The 21,430-nt window shown below is 41.9% G+C and overlaps 6 protein-coding genes across 6 annotated transcripts; 3 read left to right on the plus strand and 3 right to left on the minus strand.

The window, feature by feature from the left end:
* Positions 1-1,379: 1,379 nt before the first annotated feature.
* EAE97_009050 (uncharacterized protein) lies at positions 1,380-3,281 on the plus strand (the record flags this gene model as incomplete). Its single annotated transcript, XM_038879565.1, has 2 exons — positions 1,380-1,687; positions 1,742-3,281. 2 exons carry the CDS (start codon positions 1,380-1,382, stop codon positions 3,279-3,281), a joined length of 1,848 nt encoding a protein of 615 aa, XP_038729578.1.
* Positions 3,282-6,779: 3,498 nt separating this feature from the next.
* EAE97_009051 (uncharacterized protein) lies at positions 6,780-8,897 on the minus strand (the record flags this gene model as incomplete). The annotated part of the gene is made up of 2 exons (XM_038879566.1): positions 6,780-8,119; positions 8,171-8,897. 2 exons carry the CDS (start codon positions 8,895-8,897, stop codon positions 6,780-6,782), a joined length of 2,067 nt encoding a protein of 688 aa, XP_038729579.1.
* Positions 8,898-10,364: 1,467 nt separating this feature from the next.
* On the minus strand, positions 10,365-14,124 carry EAE97_009052 (uncharacterized protein; the record flags this gene model as incomplete). The annotated part of the gene is made up of 3 exons (XM_038879567.1): positions 10,365-10,480; positions 10,541-12,122; positions 12,187-14,124. 3 exons carry the CDS (start codon positions 14,122-14,124, stop codon positions 10,365-10,367), a joined length of 3,636 nt encoding a protein of 1,211 aa, XP_038729580.1.
* A 413-nt stretch (positions 14,125-14,537) lies between these two features.
* Positions 14,538-15,973, minus strand: EAE97_009053 (uncharacterized protein). The gene is made up of 6 exons (XM_038879568.1): positions 15,826-15,973; positions 15,533-15,774; positions 15,058-15,480; positions 14,895-14,995; positions 14,795-14,843; positions 14,538-14,742 (listed from the first exon to the last, which is right to left on the minus strand). Exons 1-6 carry the CDS (start codon positions 15,885-15,887, stop codon positions 14,663-14,665), a joined length of 957 nt encoding a protein of 318 aa, XP_038729581.1. The 5' UTR covers positions 15,888-15,973; the 3' UTR covers positions 14,538-14,662.
* A 237-nt stretch (positions 15,974-16,210) lies between these two features.
* Positions 16,211-19,164, plus strand: EAE97_009054 (uncharacterized protein; the record flags this gene model as incomplete). Its single annotated transcript, XM_038879569.1, has 2 exons — positions 16,211-16,227; positions 16,284-19,164. 2 exons carry the CDS (start codon positions 16,211-16,213, stop codon positions 19,162-19,164), a joined length of 2,898 nt encoding a protein of 965 aa, XP_038729582.1.
* Positions 19,165-19,982: 818 nt separating this feature from the next.
* Positions 19,983-21,107, plus strand: EAE97_009055 (uncharacterized protein; the record flags this gene model as incomplete). The annotated part of the gene is made up of 1 exon (XM_038879570.1): positions 19,983-21,107. One exon carries the CDS (start codon positions 19,983-19,985, stop codon positions 21,105-21,107), a length of 1,125 nt encoding a protein of 374 aa, XP_038729583.1.
* Between the last annotated feature and the right edge of the window lie 323 nt (positions 21,108-21,430).

Consider the following 21,430-nt stretch of genomic DNA (forward strand, 5'->3'; position numbering starts at 1 on the left):
TTCAATTTATATACAAAATTCGTTTATGCGTAATTATACACTTTCTTTATTTATTGATAGAATTTTTTAAAAATTGGATATATAAAACTTAATTATAAAGGTATTATAAAAATCTAATTTTTTTTCTAAAATTCGAATTAATATAAGAATTATTATAGAAATAGTTTTTTTGTAACAAAAATCATGATATTCTCAATTTTTTATTAAATATAATAGAAATATTTATATAAAAACTAGATTTCTAAGAAATTAAACTTTTATTATTATTTTAAATTCTTTTACTTTTCGAAAATAATAATTAGTTATTAAAATAAGAATATTTAAAAATTGCTAATTTTGGTGTATTTTCAAATGATCTATTTGGTGATATAATTCACTCGGTGATAAAACATGTTATAGAAATCGCATAATTAGCATCTGACTTTTAAATCTGATTATACACTAAATTGAAAATTAGAATCTATCAAAAACTTTTCCAAAAATGATCCACTTTCATTCATCCTAATGATTTTATTAGTCCAATTAATATATGTATATAAGCTTGGCATAATATTTTATATACCTCAAAAAGCATGATAATATGAAATTATATAATCGATCCCCAAATTATATAATTCGCCCATCCCTAGTGGCATGGTTGCATGGTTAGAAATCTGACATCAAATTTGTTTACCCTTTTTCCATCAACCGCGTAAATACCTCTGTTCAATCAAAATGGTTCAAGCACAAGTTGTGCAATGAAGTATTGCCGAAATTCTTCCAACCCACCAGTTTGAAAATCTCCACTCTCCGCCTCTCCAGACCCCAACAGACTCCATGGGAGGGGAAGTCATGCAAATTTCTTGTGGAGAATCGAGGGGATTCTGCAAGATCTAGTGTGAACCGGAGACCCCAGGGGCAAAATTTTGTCCAGCAATTTTATGAATCTAGTCCTATGATCCAAGTGGCTTAATCGGTCTGGCTCCTGTTTTTGGTAATACGTTCCAAACTTTCAGACTCTCACTACCCTAAGATTGCGGAAAGAACCCAACGTCAACATGACATCCTTCTGCCACCTTTCCTTAATAGGTAAAAGTAACAGGTAAGCTCTCATCTGACAAGTTGGAAACTTTAATCCTCAAAGGGAATGTTGTTCGGTTGCAACTTTGGGATAAGATGGCTATTGAGATGCCCCAGGTTTTCAGATCATATATCTTCGCTCATTCCCCTCATTCCTTCTGCATGTCCCCGTTTTCCATACCTCTCTAATTTCTTCTCGCGCCTTTCTGTTTTTTTCGGAAAGGTATCCTCAAAGTTATTACTGAGTGGACAGTTCCCTCATAACTCCCTTTCTTCTTCTACGGGATATTTAGAAACGCATCATAATATAATTCACAATCATGTCTGATCTCCCTACAAAGGAGGTCGTCAATCATGAAGACGTCAGCTCTTCTCATTACAACACACCTGCTAAGATGAGTGAAGAAAATGTATCAGATTTCGGCAACGAGAAGGGTGCAGCTCAAGCTCGTCCAAATCATATCGGCCGAAGGGTCTCGGAGTGGGAGGCTCTCCAAATCGCTGCAGCAGGTGACATGGAAACCATTGATAACGAAGTACAAGATTTGGAAGCAGAGGTTACAGCTCGAGGCAAATCTCGTTCCGACGTATTCCAGTTGAAGTTCAAGGACCCTAGACATTACACTTGGTATGTATTTATTGTGCAAGAGATTCAAGAAAAGGTCTAACTGTTATTGTGCAGGTTATTAGTCGCTTTTGCCTCCATGGGAGGTCTTCTTTCCGGTATCGATCAATCTTTAATCTCGGGGGCAAATCTATACATGCCAGCTTCGCTTGGCCTCAATACAAAACAAGTTAGTTTGGTCAGTTCTGGTGTACCATTAGGTGCCGTCGGTGGTGCATTGATGCTTGGACCTTTGAACGAAGCCGTCGGACGAAAACAAGCTATCGTATGGTCTCTATTCCTCTACACGGTCGGAGCAGCACTCGAAGCTGGTGCCGTCAACTTTGGCATGATGATGGCTGGACGTGTTATCCTTGGTCTCGGTGTTGGTCTCGAAGGTGGAACTGTTCCTGTCTACGTCGCAGAATCTGTCGCACCCAAATACCGTGGAAACTTGGTCTCGCTGTACCAATTTATGATTGCGCTAGGAGAAGTTCTCGGTTATGTCGTCGCTGCTATTTTCGTCGGTGTTAAATCTGGTGGTTGGAGATACATGTTGGGATCTTCCCTCGTCTTCTCCACAATCATGCTTGTTGGTATTCTCTTCATGCCCGAATCTCCCCGTTTCCTCATGCACAAGGGACGTACTGCCGATGCTTGGGGTGTCTGGAGTCGCATTCGTGGTACAGATGAAGCTGCTCGTAAGGAATTTTTCGTCATGAAACATTCTGTCGATTCTGAGCGTGAGATGGAAGGTGCCCGTAAGAGATTCGCATGGCTCGACTTCATCACTGTTCCTCGTGCCCGTCGTGCGATCATTTACGCAAACGTCATGATTTTCTTGGGACAATTCACTGGTATCAACGCTATTCAATACTACATGGCCACACTTATGCAACAAGTTGGATTTAACGACAAGGAGGCTGTTTTCATGTCGCTTGTGGGAGGTGGAGCCCTTCTCATCGGTACCATCCCCGCTATTCTCTACATGGAGAAATTCGGACGTCGTTTCTGGGCTATTGCTATGCTTCCCGGGTTCTTCATCGGTCTTGTTATTATTGGTTGCTCATACCTTATCCCTTTGACCAACAAAGCGGGTTCCCAAGGTACATACATCACCGGTCTTATTCTCTACGAAGGTTTCTTCGGTTCTTACGCCTGTCTCACTTGGGTTATTCCTTCCGAAGTCTACCCTACTTACCTCCGTTCTTACGGAATGGAGACTTCAGATACCATGCTCTTCCTCTGTTCCTTCCTCGTTACATACTTCTTTGCTGAAATGCAAAAGGCCATGTCGAATATTGGTTTGACATTGGGTTTCTATGGTGGTATTGCCGTAGTCGGTTGGTTTTACCAAGTGCTTTTCATGCCTGAGACTAAGAACAAGACGCTTGAGGAGATTGATGTTATCTTCAGTCAACCTACTGGTCAGTTGGTCAAGGAGAACTTGAGAAGTTCGATGGTCACTGCTAATGACTTCATTCACGGACGATGGGGTAAAGTCTTCTCTCCCGTTTCTGAGAGTGATATCTTCAGAAAGGAGAATGGACACAAGTCCGATGAGGGTGGAATGGGAAATGTTAAGCATGAGGAGTTGATGCAACCTGAATCTTTGTAGATGATGGATTGGTCTAGTCGTTGCAAATATGGCGAACTCGTCATAGGGGATGATTTAATGCTTTATGGAATGATTTCAAAGGAGGATATATTTTGGATCATGATCTAAGGGCATGAGGTGAAATGATTGTATTAGAAAATTCGGATGAACGCATGGTTGGATATGAAAGGAAAGGTTATATTCGGACGAGTAATGATTGATATGTAATAGAAATGATATCCCTTGATTTTAATAATATATGATACCTTTTCGATATTAGCTTCCTATCCTAATGTTTTTGTGTGCCATGTACGGTGTAAGTTCAGATAAATGGGTGTGTAATGTAACATTTGAGCCAGAAACTAACAATGAAAGTCCAACTATAAGGAGAAATTTGAATCAAAGTCAGACGTGGAAGCAGTGTAGGCAATAGTATACTACAGTGAAACTGTGGCGCGTATTAGCATATTGATATTGCAGTTAGTACATATAGAAAGGAGGTTATACTATTCTCGTATATATTCATATACTAAAGAATACTAACCGATTTCCCTACTACGTGCACGTCCCTGCTATATGCACGATCTTGATCACCCATTTTGAATCACTTTAAAAATTAATAACAATTCCAATTTATAAGATAAAGAGCTAGCAATTTAATTGATAAATGACAAGATATAATACTATCTAAAAACATAATAAAATCTTCAGATTTTGAATTTCGATGGAACTCGTAGTGCTCGCCCTCTACTAGATCGCAATATGACCTCCTCCTCCTTCTCCTTCGAATTATTAGCCTCTACAGCATCAGAGAGCTCTATAGTCTTTGTTGATGTTAGATCTATAGTAGAAGAAGCTTTGGGGAACTTTTTATCTCTTTTGATTGGAGATTTCGTTGATTTTAGAGTCTTTTTAACCTCCTCTTTCGCATCACGTGCAATCTGACGATCAACCTCCCTCTGCAATACTCTCTCTTTCGTCTCAATCTCCTTCCGTTCCTTCTCAGCTTTCTTTTCAGCTTTTATTTGAAGCTTAGCTTCCTTCTCTTGCTCCTCTTTAAGTGCTTTATCTTCTTGATACGCTCTAGCTTTAATAATAGCAGAGGGTGACCATAAAAACGCACCATTCCCCTCCTCTCCAATGAGATTTAAACGCTTTGAACGAGCTCTTTTCCTTTTTTCAAGCTTTAGAGCCTCTTCTAAACCTTTAGATCTATGCCCCTGTATAGAAGCTTCAGCTCCTAATGTAGTTGCAGCCTTAAAAAGCTTTAAAGTGATCTCATGGGTGGGAGCGCGACGAAATTCTAATTTCATTCTACGCATCGCTTTTGACGTATACGGTGTAGCAAGAGCATCCCTGCGAGTTTTAAATGATGTAGGTGGCGTAGAAGGAGCTTCCGGAGCAATACAGTCGATCGTAAGACTCCTATTCATAGGATATATGCCCGTTTTTTCGAAGGATCGTAAGATATTATGCCTCGTACAAGTGAGCTCCCAAGCCTTTTTAAATATGCCCCAAAACATGCGCTTTGTCATACCAACAATTCCCCCGCTATTGTGCATCAAATCATTCAATAATGTACTGTAATTCGTTGAAAGGGCACCGAAGGTTCCAACGTCGAGAGGCTGTAGTCGATGTGTAGAATGAGGGGGGAGAATTAAGACAATAATCTTTAATTCATCGCATTTTGAAAGGAATTCCATATTGACATGACTAGAGTGACCATCGACAATAAGTAGACGATATCTTCCACCTGCTTTTCGACGTGTAGCAGGGTCGAATACGTTTATAAGCCAATATAGGCCAAAAGCATTCGACGACCACCCATTGCTTGAGGCTCCAAAATAGGCTTTATCCTTCTCCCCTACATCCTGAACCCATGTATTTTGTAGATCCCCTGAGTCTCCTTTATAAATAAGAGCGGGAGGGAGAGCTGTCCCATCAGCACATATAGCTGCCAGTAGAGTAATAAACTCTCTTGATCCATCTTGCCTAGCTTTTGTCACTCTGCCTCTATTATAGGCGCTAGCACTCATTATCCTCTTCATAGTCCTCCCCATACCGATCATAAAGCCCTTCTCGTCCCAATTGTATATATCTCTCGGCCGTATATCGTATTTTATGGTCACTTTTATCAACTAAATTAAAAAAAGAGGGGTATTAGCAAGAGCGTTTTAGGTAATAAAGATCAACAACAATAGAAAATAGCTCAAACCAGATCATAAAAGTAATCAAATATAGCAACATTATCGGCTTTCACACGCAAATTATCAATGCAACGGAGATACCGACTTTTAAGACGTGTTGAATGCCTCTTGACAAAATTGCTAGTCCAGTTCTTTCCCACCTCTCTGCCTAGGATCTCTTCTGCAAGGTTTCTGACTATGCGGCTTGTAGGAGGGATAGATCTCTGTGTCAGCTTGTTGATTTGATCAATTAAAACCTCCTCCTGATCACTAGAAAGCGCTTGTTTCGTATCGGAGAGGAACTGTTTTCTCGAGGTGGTTTTACCTCTATGCCGCCGGGAGAGCGTGGATCGATCAATTTTGAAGAAATTAGCTGTCTGGGTGTATTTAGGAGCTTGAACCCCTTTCAAATGATCTAATGCAAGCTCTATACGAGCCTCTAAAGGCATATCATCGATGTTTGAAGCCATAATGTTGATATTTCCAAAGTCGTGCACGTAGTAGGGACGTGCACATAGTGGGGAAATCGGTTAATAATATACTGAAATATTAGAATTCAATATAAAACATACATTCCTATCCAAATTAAATTAGAAATAAGGGATTTCTATTCAGTTTGAACTAAGAAATGAAAACTTATTATTTAATATAAATAGAAATATATATTTTATATTGGATTCCAGTATTTCAATATATTACTAATAATATTGAATAACTAAATGATATTGAATACTTTCAGCAGTATTGAATTCTGTACCATATATGTACATATTTCGAAAAAATTCGATATATACTACTAAACTAACCCGTATATGGAATACGGGAAATACTTTGCCTACACTGCGTGGAAGTCCAGCTGTAAGGAGACAGTTGCTAAATAGTCGAGGAGGTTAGTTGCGTGGAAGTTGAATGCATGTATGTATGTCGCTTGGTTTGGGGATTCCGAGATTGAATGGCAGAGGGTTTGCGAATAGGCTCTGAATATATTGCGAGAGGTACCTACCAAGCATGTTCGTACGTGTGCTGAGTACCTAGTATTCCTTAACGAGCACTTTGGTCCGTCATGAACGATTCCGAATATTAGCTGCTACTCTCCATAATCCATTCTTGATTTTCTAATTTTCTCACACACATATATCATCCTGTCTATATTTTATATCTATCATCAATTTCTCATCCTCAAATACACTTCCCAAACTATCATCTTTTTTACAAAAGGCCTCGAATCAGATCAAGTAAGTTAGCCCATCATCACAACGCACAGTATGATACTCAAAAGGCCGCATAACATCAAACGAATACAAATTTGCAATTATTTTCTATCAACCCAGCACTAATAGCATAAAGTTACAGTCCAATTTCCCCCCTCCACATTCTCCACCACATATCGCCCACTCGTCGCATTACCCGCGGCAATTTGTCGGGTCAAAGCAGCTTCCTCTCCATCTCTACTCTTCAAAGTCATTGTTGCCGTTTGATTCGTATACGGCACGCTTATCGAACCCGTTGTTCCCTTTGGAGTCGTAATCTCAATACTGTCCAATCTCCCCGAGCTGCCTGACGCTTTAACTGCAAAGCTACCGAGATCCGTCTCAAATCCCGCTTCTATATCCGTTAGTCCTCCCAAATTAGGTGCCACGCTCCAAGATTTTCCCGCTGCCTCTGTAACTCTCAATCCCGCTCCATGGAATGTCAGAGCGGAAGTTGGTCCCGTACTCCAGCCATGCGCATGAGATACTCGCGGATCATTCGTATACGGCGCATAGTGTAGAGTACCATCCGTAGAATATCCTTCTATAAAAGTACTGTTCGTCATACGTGGGTCGTCCAGCATGAAATCTCCCCACATGAATTTAATTAAATCGACAGCGCGATCGGCTCTCCCAGCCATATAGTGTGCTTGGATTTCAAAACTGGTGACAAAGGGGGATACGACATTACCGCCGCCTTCGGGGGCGGGAGCACCGTATTTACCCCAGCGTGCGGATAGGGAATCGGATACTTGAAGGGCTCGGGCTGGGGTGGAAACAAGACCGGAGAAGATAGCCCATGAATTTCCGTCTTGTGGATAGAGTGTTGTTAACGGAAGTGTATCATTGTCTCTAAACAGATTTGTTGTGTTATCCCATAGCGCAACATTGGCGGCCGATCTGATTCCAGCGGCGTACTCTGGCCATTTTGAAATGGTAGGTGAAGAGTCATTAAGTACTTTTGCGAGTTTCGTACCCAGATTGAGAGTATAGTAAAGAATAGAATTTGCCTCGATATTATGACCACCCATACCAACTCGTAACCAATCAGGGTTATCTGGAGGAAGATTGGCCATTTTTGTCTCATCGATAAAACTTAAGGAGAAATTCATTCCCAATGTGAATTGTCCCCAATGTTCTTTCAAATACTCTTCGTCGCCGGTGAATAAATAATAATCGTGAATGTCGATCAGTGAATGGAGGTGATAGGTAAAACTCCAGGTTGAAATAACTGTGGTAAATGGAATTCCGGCATATGGTAGTGCACCTGAAGAGTTTTGAAGTACTAATAACGAGTCGAGAGAATTCTTGATGGTTGGCATATCGTTAGTTGAAACGAAGACTGAGGGACCTGAAATTGCTATATCTCCTGGCCATACGAGACGGTCTCGCTTGGCGCCATCAGTAAGAACACTAGTACCATCTAATAGTTACTTGTCAGTATCATTCTCGTAACACAGGGAGAAGAACATACTAGCAATGGTGTAATTGTTCCACCATGTTACAGGTTCTGTGATAGTACTATTTGAAGTGATCTCGCCTAAATGTACTAGAGAGTTCCCGGTTGTAGGGTCAATAGTACACATATTATTAGTATAGGCTCCAGCGTACCATACTCGATTGACCTGATCGTCATTGCAGTGAAAGTAACCTGTATAGGCTCTAAGTTCGTTTTCTGCCTTGTGAGGTAAAGCAGTGTATTGTATAGTCAGATTTGAGACTTCAACGGACCCGGTGGTATTGTGGTAGACATTTAGATATCTGAATCCACCTCGTTGTTGTTTCTTTTCCGCTTGATAAAAGCCGCCACTGGTGACTGGATACCACAAAGCTTCATCGATACCTCCATCGGCTGTAGCATCGCATCCTTTATCGCTGATCCACAGTGAACTTTCAGTAAAACTAATTCCAATGAACTGATCATCCTCTCCGTCAATGGTACCAACATTGAAGGAGACGATACCAGCAATATTCTTTCCAAAATCATAGGTGATAGCCGAAGAGGGACCGAATGTTGCTGGATTTGAGGATCCAGTAGCGGTCAATGCTTCTGCATTGGTAACTGAGCCATTGATATTGTATACTGATACTGGTGATAGCGTTCGAGAATTTGGTGTAAGAATATATTCTTCATATGGTATAGCTTTAGTTGACACCACACACAAGCCAAGAAGACTGACAGAAAAATACGAGAAAATCATCGTGGGTATTCTCGACATGAATCTAAACGGAAATGTATAAAGAACCCATGAGAACTGTGACCAAGATTGAAGACCAAAAGCTTTCTGAGTAGAGATGTGAAGCATTTGTTATACTTCCTTCATCGTAGCCATATATATTTTCAAATTGACCAAAAATATGTCATCTCGTCTTCAATTCTCGCAGAATTCGGTATTACAATGGACGAAAGTACGATTTAGTTCATCTTATTCAATGGAGATCCCCTTTAGATTTTTTTTACCAAGACAATTGTGTGGGGCTATACCGCCTTCTTTTCGCCCATATGAGTGGGATGGGTGTCATTGCGAAGGCTCGCGGAGAAGCTCGTATAGAGGCTCATAAAGCCCGCTTAACCCAATTAGATCGTTTAGCTCGCTTGACAAGCATTTCCCCCGCAGTGACATTTAAAATGCGGGGAATTGATGGGGCCGGCTCAAGATCGGCTCGAGGTCGGCATATATTTTCAAAATTTATGGTGAATAGTAATCTTACCATGGTAAAGAGGAAAGAGTGTAGGTACTGTGTACTCGGTATTGTAAGCAACGAACACTAGGCAAAGTCAAGATTTAGTACGTATGTATCCATTTATAAACCTATGAGTGAAATAATGATGTAATGCCTAAGTTATAAAACTAAAAGTGATGTTTCAGAAAAGACCAATCAACATTTGAAACAAATTCCCACAATATGGCTGATTTGTCTTCTCTTATAAACCTTTGAGGATAAAATAATCATTGAATTTTGGAAAGGGATGATTCTGATTCTGTTTTGGTTTTGGACAGGAGAATTTGCTAGGTGTCAGCACGGCATTAATTACGACAAGAGCGAGTATATTGACGTGTAGCTTGGTTTGATTGTCCAAGAATTACAGGTGGAATGACATGTGGACGGCAAACTAGGCTAGGGTTTAGCACCGTCCGACTGGTTACTTTGAAATTTGAATGACCGAGCATCTTCTTGTTTTCAAAGTCAGATTCATGCATTGAAAAGCATGATATCTATCTTCTCTTAAGAGAACTTTCGATTGCATGTTTGATTAGAAAGAATAAGAGTTTTGCTATGTAGGAAATCTAGGCAATACGTCACTATCCCCTTTTTTGCTTCAATACTTTCGATTGTCTTGATTACAAAGTATAGAAAGTCTATTATGTGTAAGAAATTTAAAGAGTATGATACTATGCCTTCCTCTATTTTGATGCTTTCGATTGCCTGATCTGATCATACAGCAGTTGAATCGTACTGCATCTACGAAATGATGCCACTATTCCTTCTACTCTAGTTTCATCACGGGTCATCTTTCCACTCAACTTCACGTCTCCCAGTGCTTTTGTGTCTTAACGAAATAAACGAAGTGTCATTTTATACCCGCTCGAGCCGCTATCATAATTAATGTACATACGTATGCCCAAAAGACCCAATCCTCCATGTTCAAATCATCGCATGCCTGTTTATATCACAATTGCCAAATCAGGCCTGTCCATCTTCTCATCATCCATGTTTGGGTAGTAAGGCACGATAGCATCGGCCGATAATACATAAGCGCTATTGTAAAGCGTCCAATAAGCTAATGAAGTAGTCAGCATCGTGTTTGTAAGTGTGTGAAATTGGAAGAGGAGTGACTTACGTTGTCTAACTTTGCGTGCTGGGTGAAATAGACCAGCCCAGACGTAGTTGAGAACCAGACCTGGTCCAATTGCCATTCTGATAGCCTCAATAGCTTCGACAATACGATCGATAACATGGGGACTAGTTTCAAACAAATTGGGGTATAATAAGTTGAGAAGATGAAGCATTGCATCTTCACAACCAAGACCAACAACGCCCAATGCCACATGCTTGACAACAGAGGCGGCAGTTTGTCTATGAACTTGATCACGATCGATCAATGCATCTTCGAGTAGAGGCGTGATAGCATAAACGTAATCTTTAGCCATCTCACCAATGTATTCGAAGAGGAAAGAAAGTGATTTCAGAACACCATTTTGAACATTGAGTTCGGGAACACGGTATTCGTTCATCAAAGCTGGGAGAACTGTGAATGGAGCACAAGTTTCCGCAACAATACCAATTGCTACAGCTGTACAGACACGAGATTGACGTTCTTGAACTCGAAGATTGTTTAGAAGAGTAGCGAGAACATCCTGAGGTCCAATAGCTTTGGCGATGAAACCGAATGTGTTATTGGCAGCACGACGAATACCTTTCTTGTGGGCCTTGAGCATGTCTAGAAGTTCGAAGCAGATTCTCATCCATTCTCTAGCATTAACACTCTCAGGTCCACGATCAGCAATACGACCGACCAAATCAATGGTATTTTCTTGTACCTTCTCGTGTCGATTTCGTAGAATTGGTGTAAGTCGGGGAAGTAAATCCTTGATTGGGGGTTGCATTTGATTGATACCGACCACAGTGACAATAGAACGCAAGGCACCAAGGATAGAACCGAGAACTTCTGGGTATTCTTCACCGAGATATTCGTAAAGAACGATACCTAGCTTTCCCATCAAAGCATCTTCACCACATTGCTTCATAACCATTGCGATACGAGAGATCAAATCCGCCGCTTGTTGTCGAACAGTCGCAGATTTGTTGTTTAATCGCCACAAAATGGTACTGACAATTTGGGGGAGGTATGGTTTACATCTCGTGCCAAGAGCGTTAACCACAGTTCCAAATCCATTCAACATGACGATATCCTCGACACTCTGTTCCTGGAAAGAGTGCAAAATCCCATCGATAAGTCGTTCTTCAAGTCTCTCACCAATGTCTGCAGCACCGAGACTTGCAATAACTTTCTCGATAGTCTCCACAGTCATTTTACGATATGCTTCGCTTTCATCCTTCAAGTTATTGACGATGCGCTCCACAATCTCGCCGACACCGACTTTTTGGCCGAGATCAACAGTAGTCTCAACAACTTGTCTATAGTTACGCTTGTCCAATGCCATTCTTCGAACCCAGAAGCTCTTGAAAAACTCATCTAGCACATTCTCCTTCAGGTATCCTGCTGTTACACCATCGGTACCAGCGCATTGTGAAACAACTTTAAGTACTACCTTTTTCATCTCCTCATCAGGAGATGAGAATTCTCTCAAAAGAATCTCCATGATTTGTCCCGTGTAGTAGTTGGCGTATTCTTCGTCCATCAGAGGGATGATGTATCCAACGGCCTTCAAGAAACCAGCAAGACCTTTTCCACGTTGTTTCTATTTGTGAGTCAGTAAATTGTTATTTGACCGTTTGGGAATAAAGAAAAGAATTTGTACTAACTCTAGCACCGGTCCATAATGGATTGAGGATATCATCGAAGCTTTCAATACCATATGGATTTGCTGCCTCTGCTAAAGCTGCAATTGCCAAACTGGTCACAGTTCGAACCTTTGTTTGATCGTCATTAAGATTACCACCGATACAATCAACCAAACCTTTTAGATGAGGAAGCACAGCACAACCCATCAAGATAGGGATCTGTTGAACAATCTTCACACCAGTATGTCTTGCTTGCCACGATTTCTTACTTCTACAAACTGCTCGTAAGAAAGGAAGAAGTGCAGGAATACCAAGTGCAGAAGCGACGACAGCAAATGCTCTGGCAGTTGTGTTTCGTACATATTCATCAACATGATCGATATCTGGTCGCATAGTACTGATCATGTGAGCTAAACCGGCAGCTTTACTCAGATTGGAAATGATCTCTCGACCTTCCACTCGAGCGTAGTAGTCTTGATCGATAAGCAATGGTTCGATGACGACCAAAATCTTGTGAACATAAGGCCTGACAAGATCATCAAGTTTGTACAGGATACGATCAATAACCTTGACCAACAAATGGCGCTCTTGATCCTCCAATGTCTTTTCCATGAGCAATGGAAGGATTTGGTTGAATAATGGTCCAGCGCCAAATTGCCTTGCATTGTCCGTAAGTTGACGCAAAGCAGTCTTTCTCATAGGTGGAGTTCCATTCTTGACTTTGAGTAGAAGCCTCATGATCTTCCTTTCTTTAAGTTCTTCGACACTCATAGAATTTTCGTCACTGCCATCTGTGAGCTTTCCGAAATATGCCATATCCTCCGCCTTGAAAAATTGTAAATCTCCCACGCCGGGTATTTCTGTTGGGAGTTGTTTCGCCAATTGTCTTCCGCTTTCTGGGTCTTGCATCATGAACCCGCCAGTAGGCAATGGTGTAGACATGACCTTCTGCGCAATAGTTCGTATTGGGGCGTAACCTGGCGGAGGTTCTAAGATTTTGTAGCCTTCAGATGGTAACATCATGTCGAGCTCCTCATCTGAAAGTGGCGCGTTTCTCGATGATATATCAGTTCCGAATGTAGTTGGTATAGAAGGGCCACCCATTTGTGATGGATGCATTGGTGTTACTAATCCTTGATTGCCCATGGGGGTGGCAGCAGGTGCTTGATCCCATCTAGATCTTCTCCTAGGAGTTTCGTCAACCGCGGCGCCTCCAACAACGGGTGTTTGATCCCATCTCGAACGTTTAGTTTTACCCTCCGCTGATGGTGGAGCCATGCTAGTATCTTCCTCAGTGCCAACATCCCATCTCTTCTTTCTTTTGCGTCCACTTGCGACAGCTTCCGTGGAACCAGCTTCGTCGTTTTCCTTATCACCAGGAGAACCACTACCTTCCTTGATCAGCGTTGCAGTATGGTGGATGACTTCGCCATTCGCCTTCTTTTCCTCAATGGCTTTCCTAACTCTCTCTTCCTCACGCTCAAGTTCTCTTCTAGCCATGACATCTCTGTAGCTTTCAGCATTTCCATCAGCTCTTGTAGGAGTCAAGACTCGATCATGTCGACGTTTTTGGTAATCGGTTTCGCGATCGGAAATTCGTGCACTTTTCTCTCTCCCTAAAAGAATATCTTCCTCCTCGACCCCATTACCCTGCGCGAATTCGTTCATCTGTTCCTTGGAAGCTGTGTATTGGCCTACCAATCTTCGGCTGGTATCAGCTTCCTCCATCTCATCATCATCATCATCTGCCACTGCGATGGAAGTATTATAACCTGCGAATTTATCACCGCCATCGCGCTCATAAAGACTGGTATCGAAGCTTTCTGTTAAGGAGGCCTTGGTGGAAACATCAGTTCGCTGACTTGATGGATCAAATGTCTTCGATCCCTTCTTACCAGCAGAGGCAGCATTCCTCTCAGCCTGTAGCTTCCTGATCGTCTCGAAGTCGGTGTCGGACATGTTGGCGCGTTGTAGTGATGCGCATTGGTGTTTGGATGGGATAATTTTGTATTGATTTTGTAATCGGGAAGGTACCTATTAGCTTTGATAGCCAGCACTAGTTCGTGCTACAAGCCACCCGCCACACGAGGCTAAAGTTTGATGTATGCATCACGTGATAATCAATTGCCTCCAGCTGGTGTCGGTACAGGTCCTTTCCATCAGTGTACAGGGTAAATGCTCACTTGTTATCTGCTCAATGGAATAATTATTATGGCTTCGTAAAATCTTATCCATTTGAAATAAATATACCTACTGTTTGTTCCACGGAGTTCTCACAATAAAATTTGATTGATCCAGGTCGAGAAGTGTAATAATAATAGACAGACAATTGAGAAGGGGAATATGTCAAAGAATCACGCCAGAATCACAAGATATTCAAGATGGTATCAACTCACAAAACAGAAACTCCTAGAAGTTTTGTGGTATGCAATATCGCTCAATTTCAATTTTCGTGTCATACAATCGCCTACCCCAAACTCCCAGTTGTCTTCTATCCTTAACCTTGGACCTTGAAAGTGCGTCCGGTAGCTGTCTTTCTCTCTTTCTCTTCGTTCTCTGGGCGTGCTCTTCTCAGAACTACTAATCGTCAGTAATGTGCAAAATCCACTTTTCAGAAATGAGAGCCTACCTTGCAAGAAGTCTGCGGTACGTGTACGCATTCTAGAGTGAATGTATGCCTAGGAGAAGTTAACACTGAGTCATGAATTGGCCGTGTTTCACGAAAGTACCTTTGATGCTTTGATATGGTAATGGAAGTAATCACGGAAGGTTTGGATGTGGGAAATAACTTCATCTCTTCGTTGAAGCGTGAGGTGACGAGGGAATAAAACTGTATGAATTAGCAGGGTGAAATAGAAGCTCACGATACCACAGGAGAGTATTTGAGCTTACCAAATGTGACATAACCAATATCTCCACTGCCATTGTCCTTTACTCCCGGAACTCCTTGAAGCTCCAATGGCGGGTCGGTTCTGAACAATACTTGAGGGGCGTTTTGGATAGCTCTCCTTCGGGCATCTACGAACTCTTGAATAAAGACCCTTCCGAATACTCTATCTGTCTCTTCGCGGAATACTGTACTGAAGATAACAGTAACTCTGTCGTGACTGGCCTTGATATAAATCGCTTCTTCATCACGGTAATGAATTGCCATAACATCTCCACCTTCTCTGACACCTTGGGGAGCTTCCTCGGATGTGAACTTCGATGCTTCCTCCTGTAATTTGTGGAATTCGGTGAAGGCATGCTCGAATGGCGCAGCCATGGCATTTCGTTTCAATAAGGATATACGTCTAATCAAATCATCTCGGGCTTCTGGAAATACATTGCATCAGCATATGCCATGTATAGTGAATGGCATTCATACCCTTCTCTTCTGGCAGACTTTCTAAATCCACTTGCACCGAGAAATTGTAGCCACTTTCCGGCGCAACGACGTATGGACCATATTCACGCTCGAGAACCTGCTGAGCGCCATATCGGACAAGTTCATCGTAGCATTTGACTTGTATGGAAACGAGAATTTTTGTCTTTGCTTCAGGGGTCGAGATGTGGAAAGTGACACCGTCGAAATCGGCTACAGTTTGGTCAATGTTCACCGGTGGTGCTCTGATCTTGAATTAGTTTTGGCTGAGCGTTAGGATACAGGTTTACACAAACCCTGAAAATCTCTCCGTGAGTACGGATTGAATGAGTACATTTTGGTAATCGAGGAGAAGCATTATGGTGGTGTGTGAGAGACTTGAATTTCCCGTTGTGATGTTTCCAGTACTACTAATGCACTATGGGGAATTAAGCTGCTGCTCTCCTGTTGTGTTGTTGTAGCTCAGGTTGCTGACGACGTGGGGCGGGTGGCTTAGCTTTGGGTACTAAAGCGGCATTATATGTTTGAGAGATCTTGTGTGTAAGTGCTTCGCTTTGCTGCCGCTTTTAGACCCGTGGAACCCATGCTTATCGGTAGCACTAAGGAATTTTATCGCATAGGTCAGAAAAAAAGTTCTGGTTCTCAAACTGCATATGAGTACTTTTGCGCCAGTTTATAAATATGGTTAAATCTTACTTGTAAGTCCTCAAAATGATATATGTCAATGAGCAATTACTGACCTGCTCACTTCTAGGAAATACGAGCATTCGAAATCATTCGGTCTTGTCAATTCGAGTACTTCAAATGTTGTTTGGTCAACAGATGGAGCCGGCGTCTCGAGTCGAAATACAGGTTCGGGAAGAGCTATAGTGGCTGCCAATGAGGAGGTATTATGCTGGGAAATAAAGACGGGTGCACTTCTGAGTAGATGGAGAGATAATGAATGTAAATCTCAAGTTTCAGCCATCGCCCAGAGTAAAACAGACATAGACATTTTTGCCGTCGGATACGAGGATGGTAGTATACGACTATGGGACTCGAAAATTGCAACTATTCTAGTCAAGTTCAACGGGCATAAGTCTGCGATTACTACACTAGCATTCGATAAATCTGGAGTCCGGCTAGCTAGTGGTTCGAGAGATACGGATGTTATCGTATGGGACCTGGTTGCTGAGGTTGGCTTGTTCAAATTGAGAGGACACAAGGATCAGATAACCGGACTCCAATTCATTCAACCCGGCGCGCCACAGGAATCTGGTGAAGACGAAGAAGTAGTTGATGTGGAGGACAGTTCATCTGAAGGCTTCCTTCTCACCACCGGCAAGGATGCGCTCATCAAACTCTGGGATATGACATCTCAACACTGTATCGAAACTCATGTCGCTCAAACGAATGGAGAATGCTGGGCTTTAGGCACCTCACCGGATGGTAGTGGGTGTATCACGGCTGGAAACGATGGGGAAATGAAAGTGTGGTCTATTGATACAGCCGGTCTATACAAATTATCGAAACAGGTGAACGGTGCAGTTGAAGCTCGATATCTCCAAGGTAGAGGAATATTGCATCGACAGGGAAAAGATAGAGCACTCGAAATCACTTTTCACCCACGCTTAGACTACTTTTCGGTTCATGGTTCGGAAAAGTCTGTTGAAATATGGAGGATACGATCAGAAGAGGAAGTAAAGAAAAGTTTAGCAAGAAAGCGCAGGAGAAGAAGAGAAAAGTTGGCTGCAACTGAGAAGTCAGCTATGGAAGTTGACGAAGTGGATGAGAAAGTCGAAGACGTTTCAACTGCTGATATCACAGACTTTTTCGTCCCGTACGTCATTGTTAGAACGGGAGGTAGAGTTCGATCCATAGATTGGGTACGCATTAAAGGCACCAAATCTATACAATTGCTCATAGCAACTTCGAACAATCAATTGGAGGTCTACACAGTAGTCACAAAAGAGAAGAGTAAGAAATCCAAGAGCGAAGAAATGCCGGATTATTCAAGAACACTATCGGTCGAAATGCCAGGACACAGAGCAGATATAAGAGCGTTGGCACTGAGTTCCGACGACAAAATGTTGGCATCAGTATCTAATGGTGGTATCAAAATCTGGAATGTTCGCAAGGGAACTTGTATACGAAGTTTTGAGTGTGGCTATGCTCTATGCTGTGCATTTTTGCCGGGTGATAAAATTTTAGTAGTTGGAACCAAATCCGGGGAACTGGAGTTATTCGATGTAACTGCGACTGCAATGATCGAGAGTATAAAAGCACATGAAGGTGCCATTTGGAGTTTACAAGTACATCCAGATGGTCGCTCTGTGGTATCCGGAAGTGCAGACAAGTCAGCCAAATTCTGGAATTTCGAAGTTATTCAGGAAGAGATTCCCGGAACCACACGGAAAACCCCAAAACTACGACTTGTCCATACTAGAACATTGAAAGTGTCAGATGATATTTTGAGCTTGAGATTTTCACCAGACGCACGTCTGTTAGCTGTGGCTCTCCTGGACAATACTGTTAAGGTTTTCTTCGTCGATTCTCTAAAGCTCTTCCTAAATTTGTATGGTCACAAGTTGCCTGTACTTAATATGGATATTTCTTTTGATAGCAAGCTCATTGTTACTTGCTCTGCTGACAAGAATATACGTCTTTGGGGTCTCGATTTCGGAGATTGTCATAAAGCGTTCTTTGGACATCAGGACAGTATTTTACAAGTCGCATTTATTCCACATAGTCAAGACGGCAATGGGCATCATTTCTTCAGTACTAGTAAAGATAAAATGATCAAGTACTGGGATGGCGACAAATTCGAACAAATCCAAAGATTAGATGGTCATCACGGTGAAATCTGGGCTTTGGCAGTCAGTCGGACTGGTGACTTTTTTGTCAGTGCAAGTCACGATAAAAGTATTCGAGTGTGGGAACAAACTGACGAGCAAATATTCCTTGAGGAAGAGAAGGAGAAGGAGTTGGAAGAGTTGTATGAATCAACTTTGACAACATCTCTGAATCCTGATAAGAACGATGAAGATGACGATAATGAAGTTGGAGCCGCTGGAAAACAAACGACCGAGACTCTCATGGCTGGAGAAAAAATTGTCGAAGCCCTTGAGATCGGTACTGTCGATTTGGAACTAATGGCTGAATATGAACTCGCCAAAGCCACTAATCCTAATACAGCTCCTCCAGCCCGCAACCTTCTTTTCATGGCTCTCGGCAATATCAGTGCCGAAAGACATGTTCTCAATACTCTCCAGAAAATCAAAGCCGCAGCTCTTCACGACGCATTGCTCGTTCTTCCATTCTCCACTCTCCCCATGCTCTTCACATTCTTGAATATTTTCGCCCAAAAAGAGATGAACATACCACTTACATGTCGAATATTATTCTTCATGTTAAAGACACATCAAAAACAGATCGTTTCAAGTAAAACTATGAGGACGATGTTAGATGGTGTTAAGGAGAACTTGAGAAAGAGTTTGAAGAGACAGAAGGATGAGATGGGATTTAATTTGGCAGCTTTGAAGATTACGGGAGAGAGAGTCAAGGATATGGGGACTAAGGATTATGTGGATGAGGAGACTTGGGAGGAGGACGATGGATCGAGCAAGAAAAAGAGAGGATTTGTTCAAGTTTCTTAGGATGTTTGAATTTAATTTCAGCAATTTGTTGGTATAGATTTAGGGGGACATTAAAAATGTAAGATGTATAAATTATGGTCAAAATGATACTGTGGTAGGAAAGTTCAATGGCACTCAGTTGCATAACCATCAACTGTAGAAAAGAATGAGATGCCTTATACCATTCCGGATCGCAGCCAGGTGTTTGCAATTCTCAAAGCAAACGACTCAAAATACGCATTTGCAAGGAGCCCGAAAAAGAAGGGGAATACTTCAAGCTGAACTTTGTGAGAATATCTAGTTGCTTCTCATGAAAAAAGCTGAACCCTATTCCTAACAACAATGAAAATTGTATAATATATATGGCTTCGATCAGTATCGACGGAAGTTTTAGATATGCACTCCATTGCGATAAAACTTGGAATATTCACACCTAATTGTTTCATTCATTTCTGGACAAGCATACCGTATTGTTCTATTTCATCTTGAACGTTCATGACTGTTCTGTAGAATCTTCATCCCTATCAAGTCGAAGGAGATAGTTCTCTGTCAGTCTTCATTCCTCAGGGATATTTCGACGAAGTGTTTCTTTGAAGTTCGAATGATCTAGATTTATGACAATTGTTACCAGAGGACGTGTGCCAAAATGTCTTTCTTTTCCTTTCCAAGCCTAACACATATATCTACTTTTGTGTTTCAGAGCAAAACATAAAGAGAAAGCAGAATTAAAAAAATGGCAGCAGTCCGTAAATCGCGTAGAATAACAGTATAAGGAAAAGGGATATCATTTGATTTCTTCCCATCTACAACTCCAACACCTCATTTCACCCCTAACGAAAATGTCATCTTCAGCCCCTTCCCGTACTCCAGTCCTACGTCTCCGTCCGCTTTCTGAATCTGACAATCCTTCTCGAGATTCCATACACGCTAACGTCGCTAGGGATGTCGCAAGATATTACAAGAAAGCAGGATCAGCATCGAGTCCTATCTCTGTCGATATTGGGCCAGCGTATCACCCACGATTTAACCACCGAAATTCCTGGGAACTAGAGTCTCCCAAGACATCCGAACCCAATTCACCAACCGACTCATCTTTTGCTTCTCCTATTGAAAGTCGCCCTTCCTCTCCGGTTGGATCTACGGGTAGTATGGTTACTCACGCCTCGTCTCAGACGGACAACTCATCGACAGAATCTGAAGAGGCTGCCCCGAGAGACGACGAATCAATTAAAGAGCGAGACGAAGCAACGGAACGCAGCTCCAATCTCCTTGAGCAACTGTTGATGGAAAAGTCAAAAAGCTTGATTTTAGAAAAGGAAAGAGATGACGCAATTCTCAGTGCCGCAGAAACCAAGACGAAGTACGAAATGATAGAGAAGGAAAACGATGATGCCAAGCGAGAATTGTGGGAGACACGGTATCAGCTGACGAAATTGGAGAAGAGGAAGACGAGTCTTTTCGCAGGCGAGAAAATAGCGTTGGTGCAGGCGGAGAGGGATCAAGCTATTTTACAAGCAGAGGCGAGTTTGAAATTGCAGAAGCAGGCGGAGAAAGAAAAGGATGAGGGAAAGCAACTCATAGCTGAAGTCACAGAATGGCAGAACAAGAAAGTGGCGGAGATCAATGAAGCGAGACGAGTCGCAGCCAAGAGATTTGAAGATATGGAGTTGGCAGAAAGAGAAAGAGATGATGCATTGCAGCTTGCATCTGAGAGATTGAGTCGAATGAACGATGCACAACGAAATGCATTGGTGAGATTGAAAGAGATGCAGTTGGCGCAGGAGGAAAGAGATGTAGCCCGACAACATGCAGCAGAGAGTTTGGGAAAGTGGATTCGCTTGGAACAAAAATATGAAGAAACAAAGCACGAAGCCCATTTGCTGCGAATAGAGATAGAGAGGATGAAAGAGGAGAAGAAGGGACGAGGTTACTGGACATATTTCCTTGGTGCACTGTTTGATTAAGAGTATTTTGGGAAACTGTGCTCATGCTTTACTTTTTTTTTTTGCGGGTCTTGTTGCATAGGTCTTGAGGGTTTTTGTCACTCACTTAGCGAGAATTTCATTATACTCTTCCAAGGGCATCTTAATTCGCGCCCAATAGAATGATTTTGTTGTATTTCTCATGATTCGATAACTATTTCGACGTTTTTTTTTTGGCGGTGAAATCAAGTATCGAAGTCAACCTGTACCTGTACCTGTTAAAGTCAATGTGTCGCGATTGGCCAAGACAATAATTCTAGATTCTCAAAGAGGTTTCATGTATGATCCTGAAATTTCATGAAGCT

The sequence above is a fragment of the Botrytis byssoidea genome (genome assembly GCF_014898295.1).
Source record: "Botrytis byssoidea strain MUCL 94 chromosome Unknown BBYS_020, whole genome shotgun sequence".
Taxonomy (NCBI): Eukaryota; Fungi; Ascomycota; class Leotiomycetes; order Helotiales; family Sclerotiniaceae; genus Botrytis; species Botrytis byssoidea.

Excerpts from the sequence above, each read along its gene's own strand:
- EAE97_009053 (XM_038879568.1), bottom strand. The coding sequence starts at position 15,887 with ATGCTTCTCCTCGATTACCAAAATGTACTCATTCAATCCGTACTCACG. Across the intron at positions 15,481-15,532 it reads AAGTCTGCCAGAAGAGAAGG|AAGCCCGAGATGATTTGATT; the intron begins GTATGAATGCCA and ends ATGTATTTCCAG. Across the intron at positions 14,844-14,894 it reads ACCATATCAAAGCATCAAAG|GCATACATTCACTCTAGAAT; the intron begins GTACTTTCGTGA and ends AACTTCTCCTAG.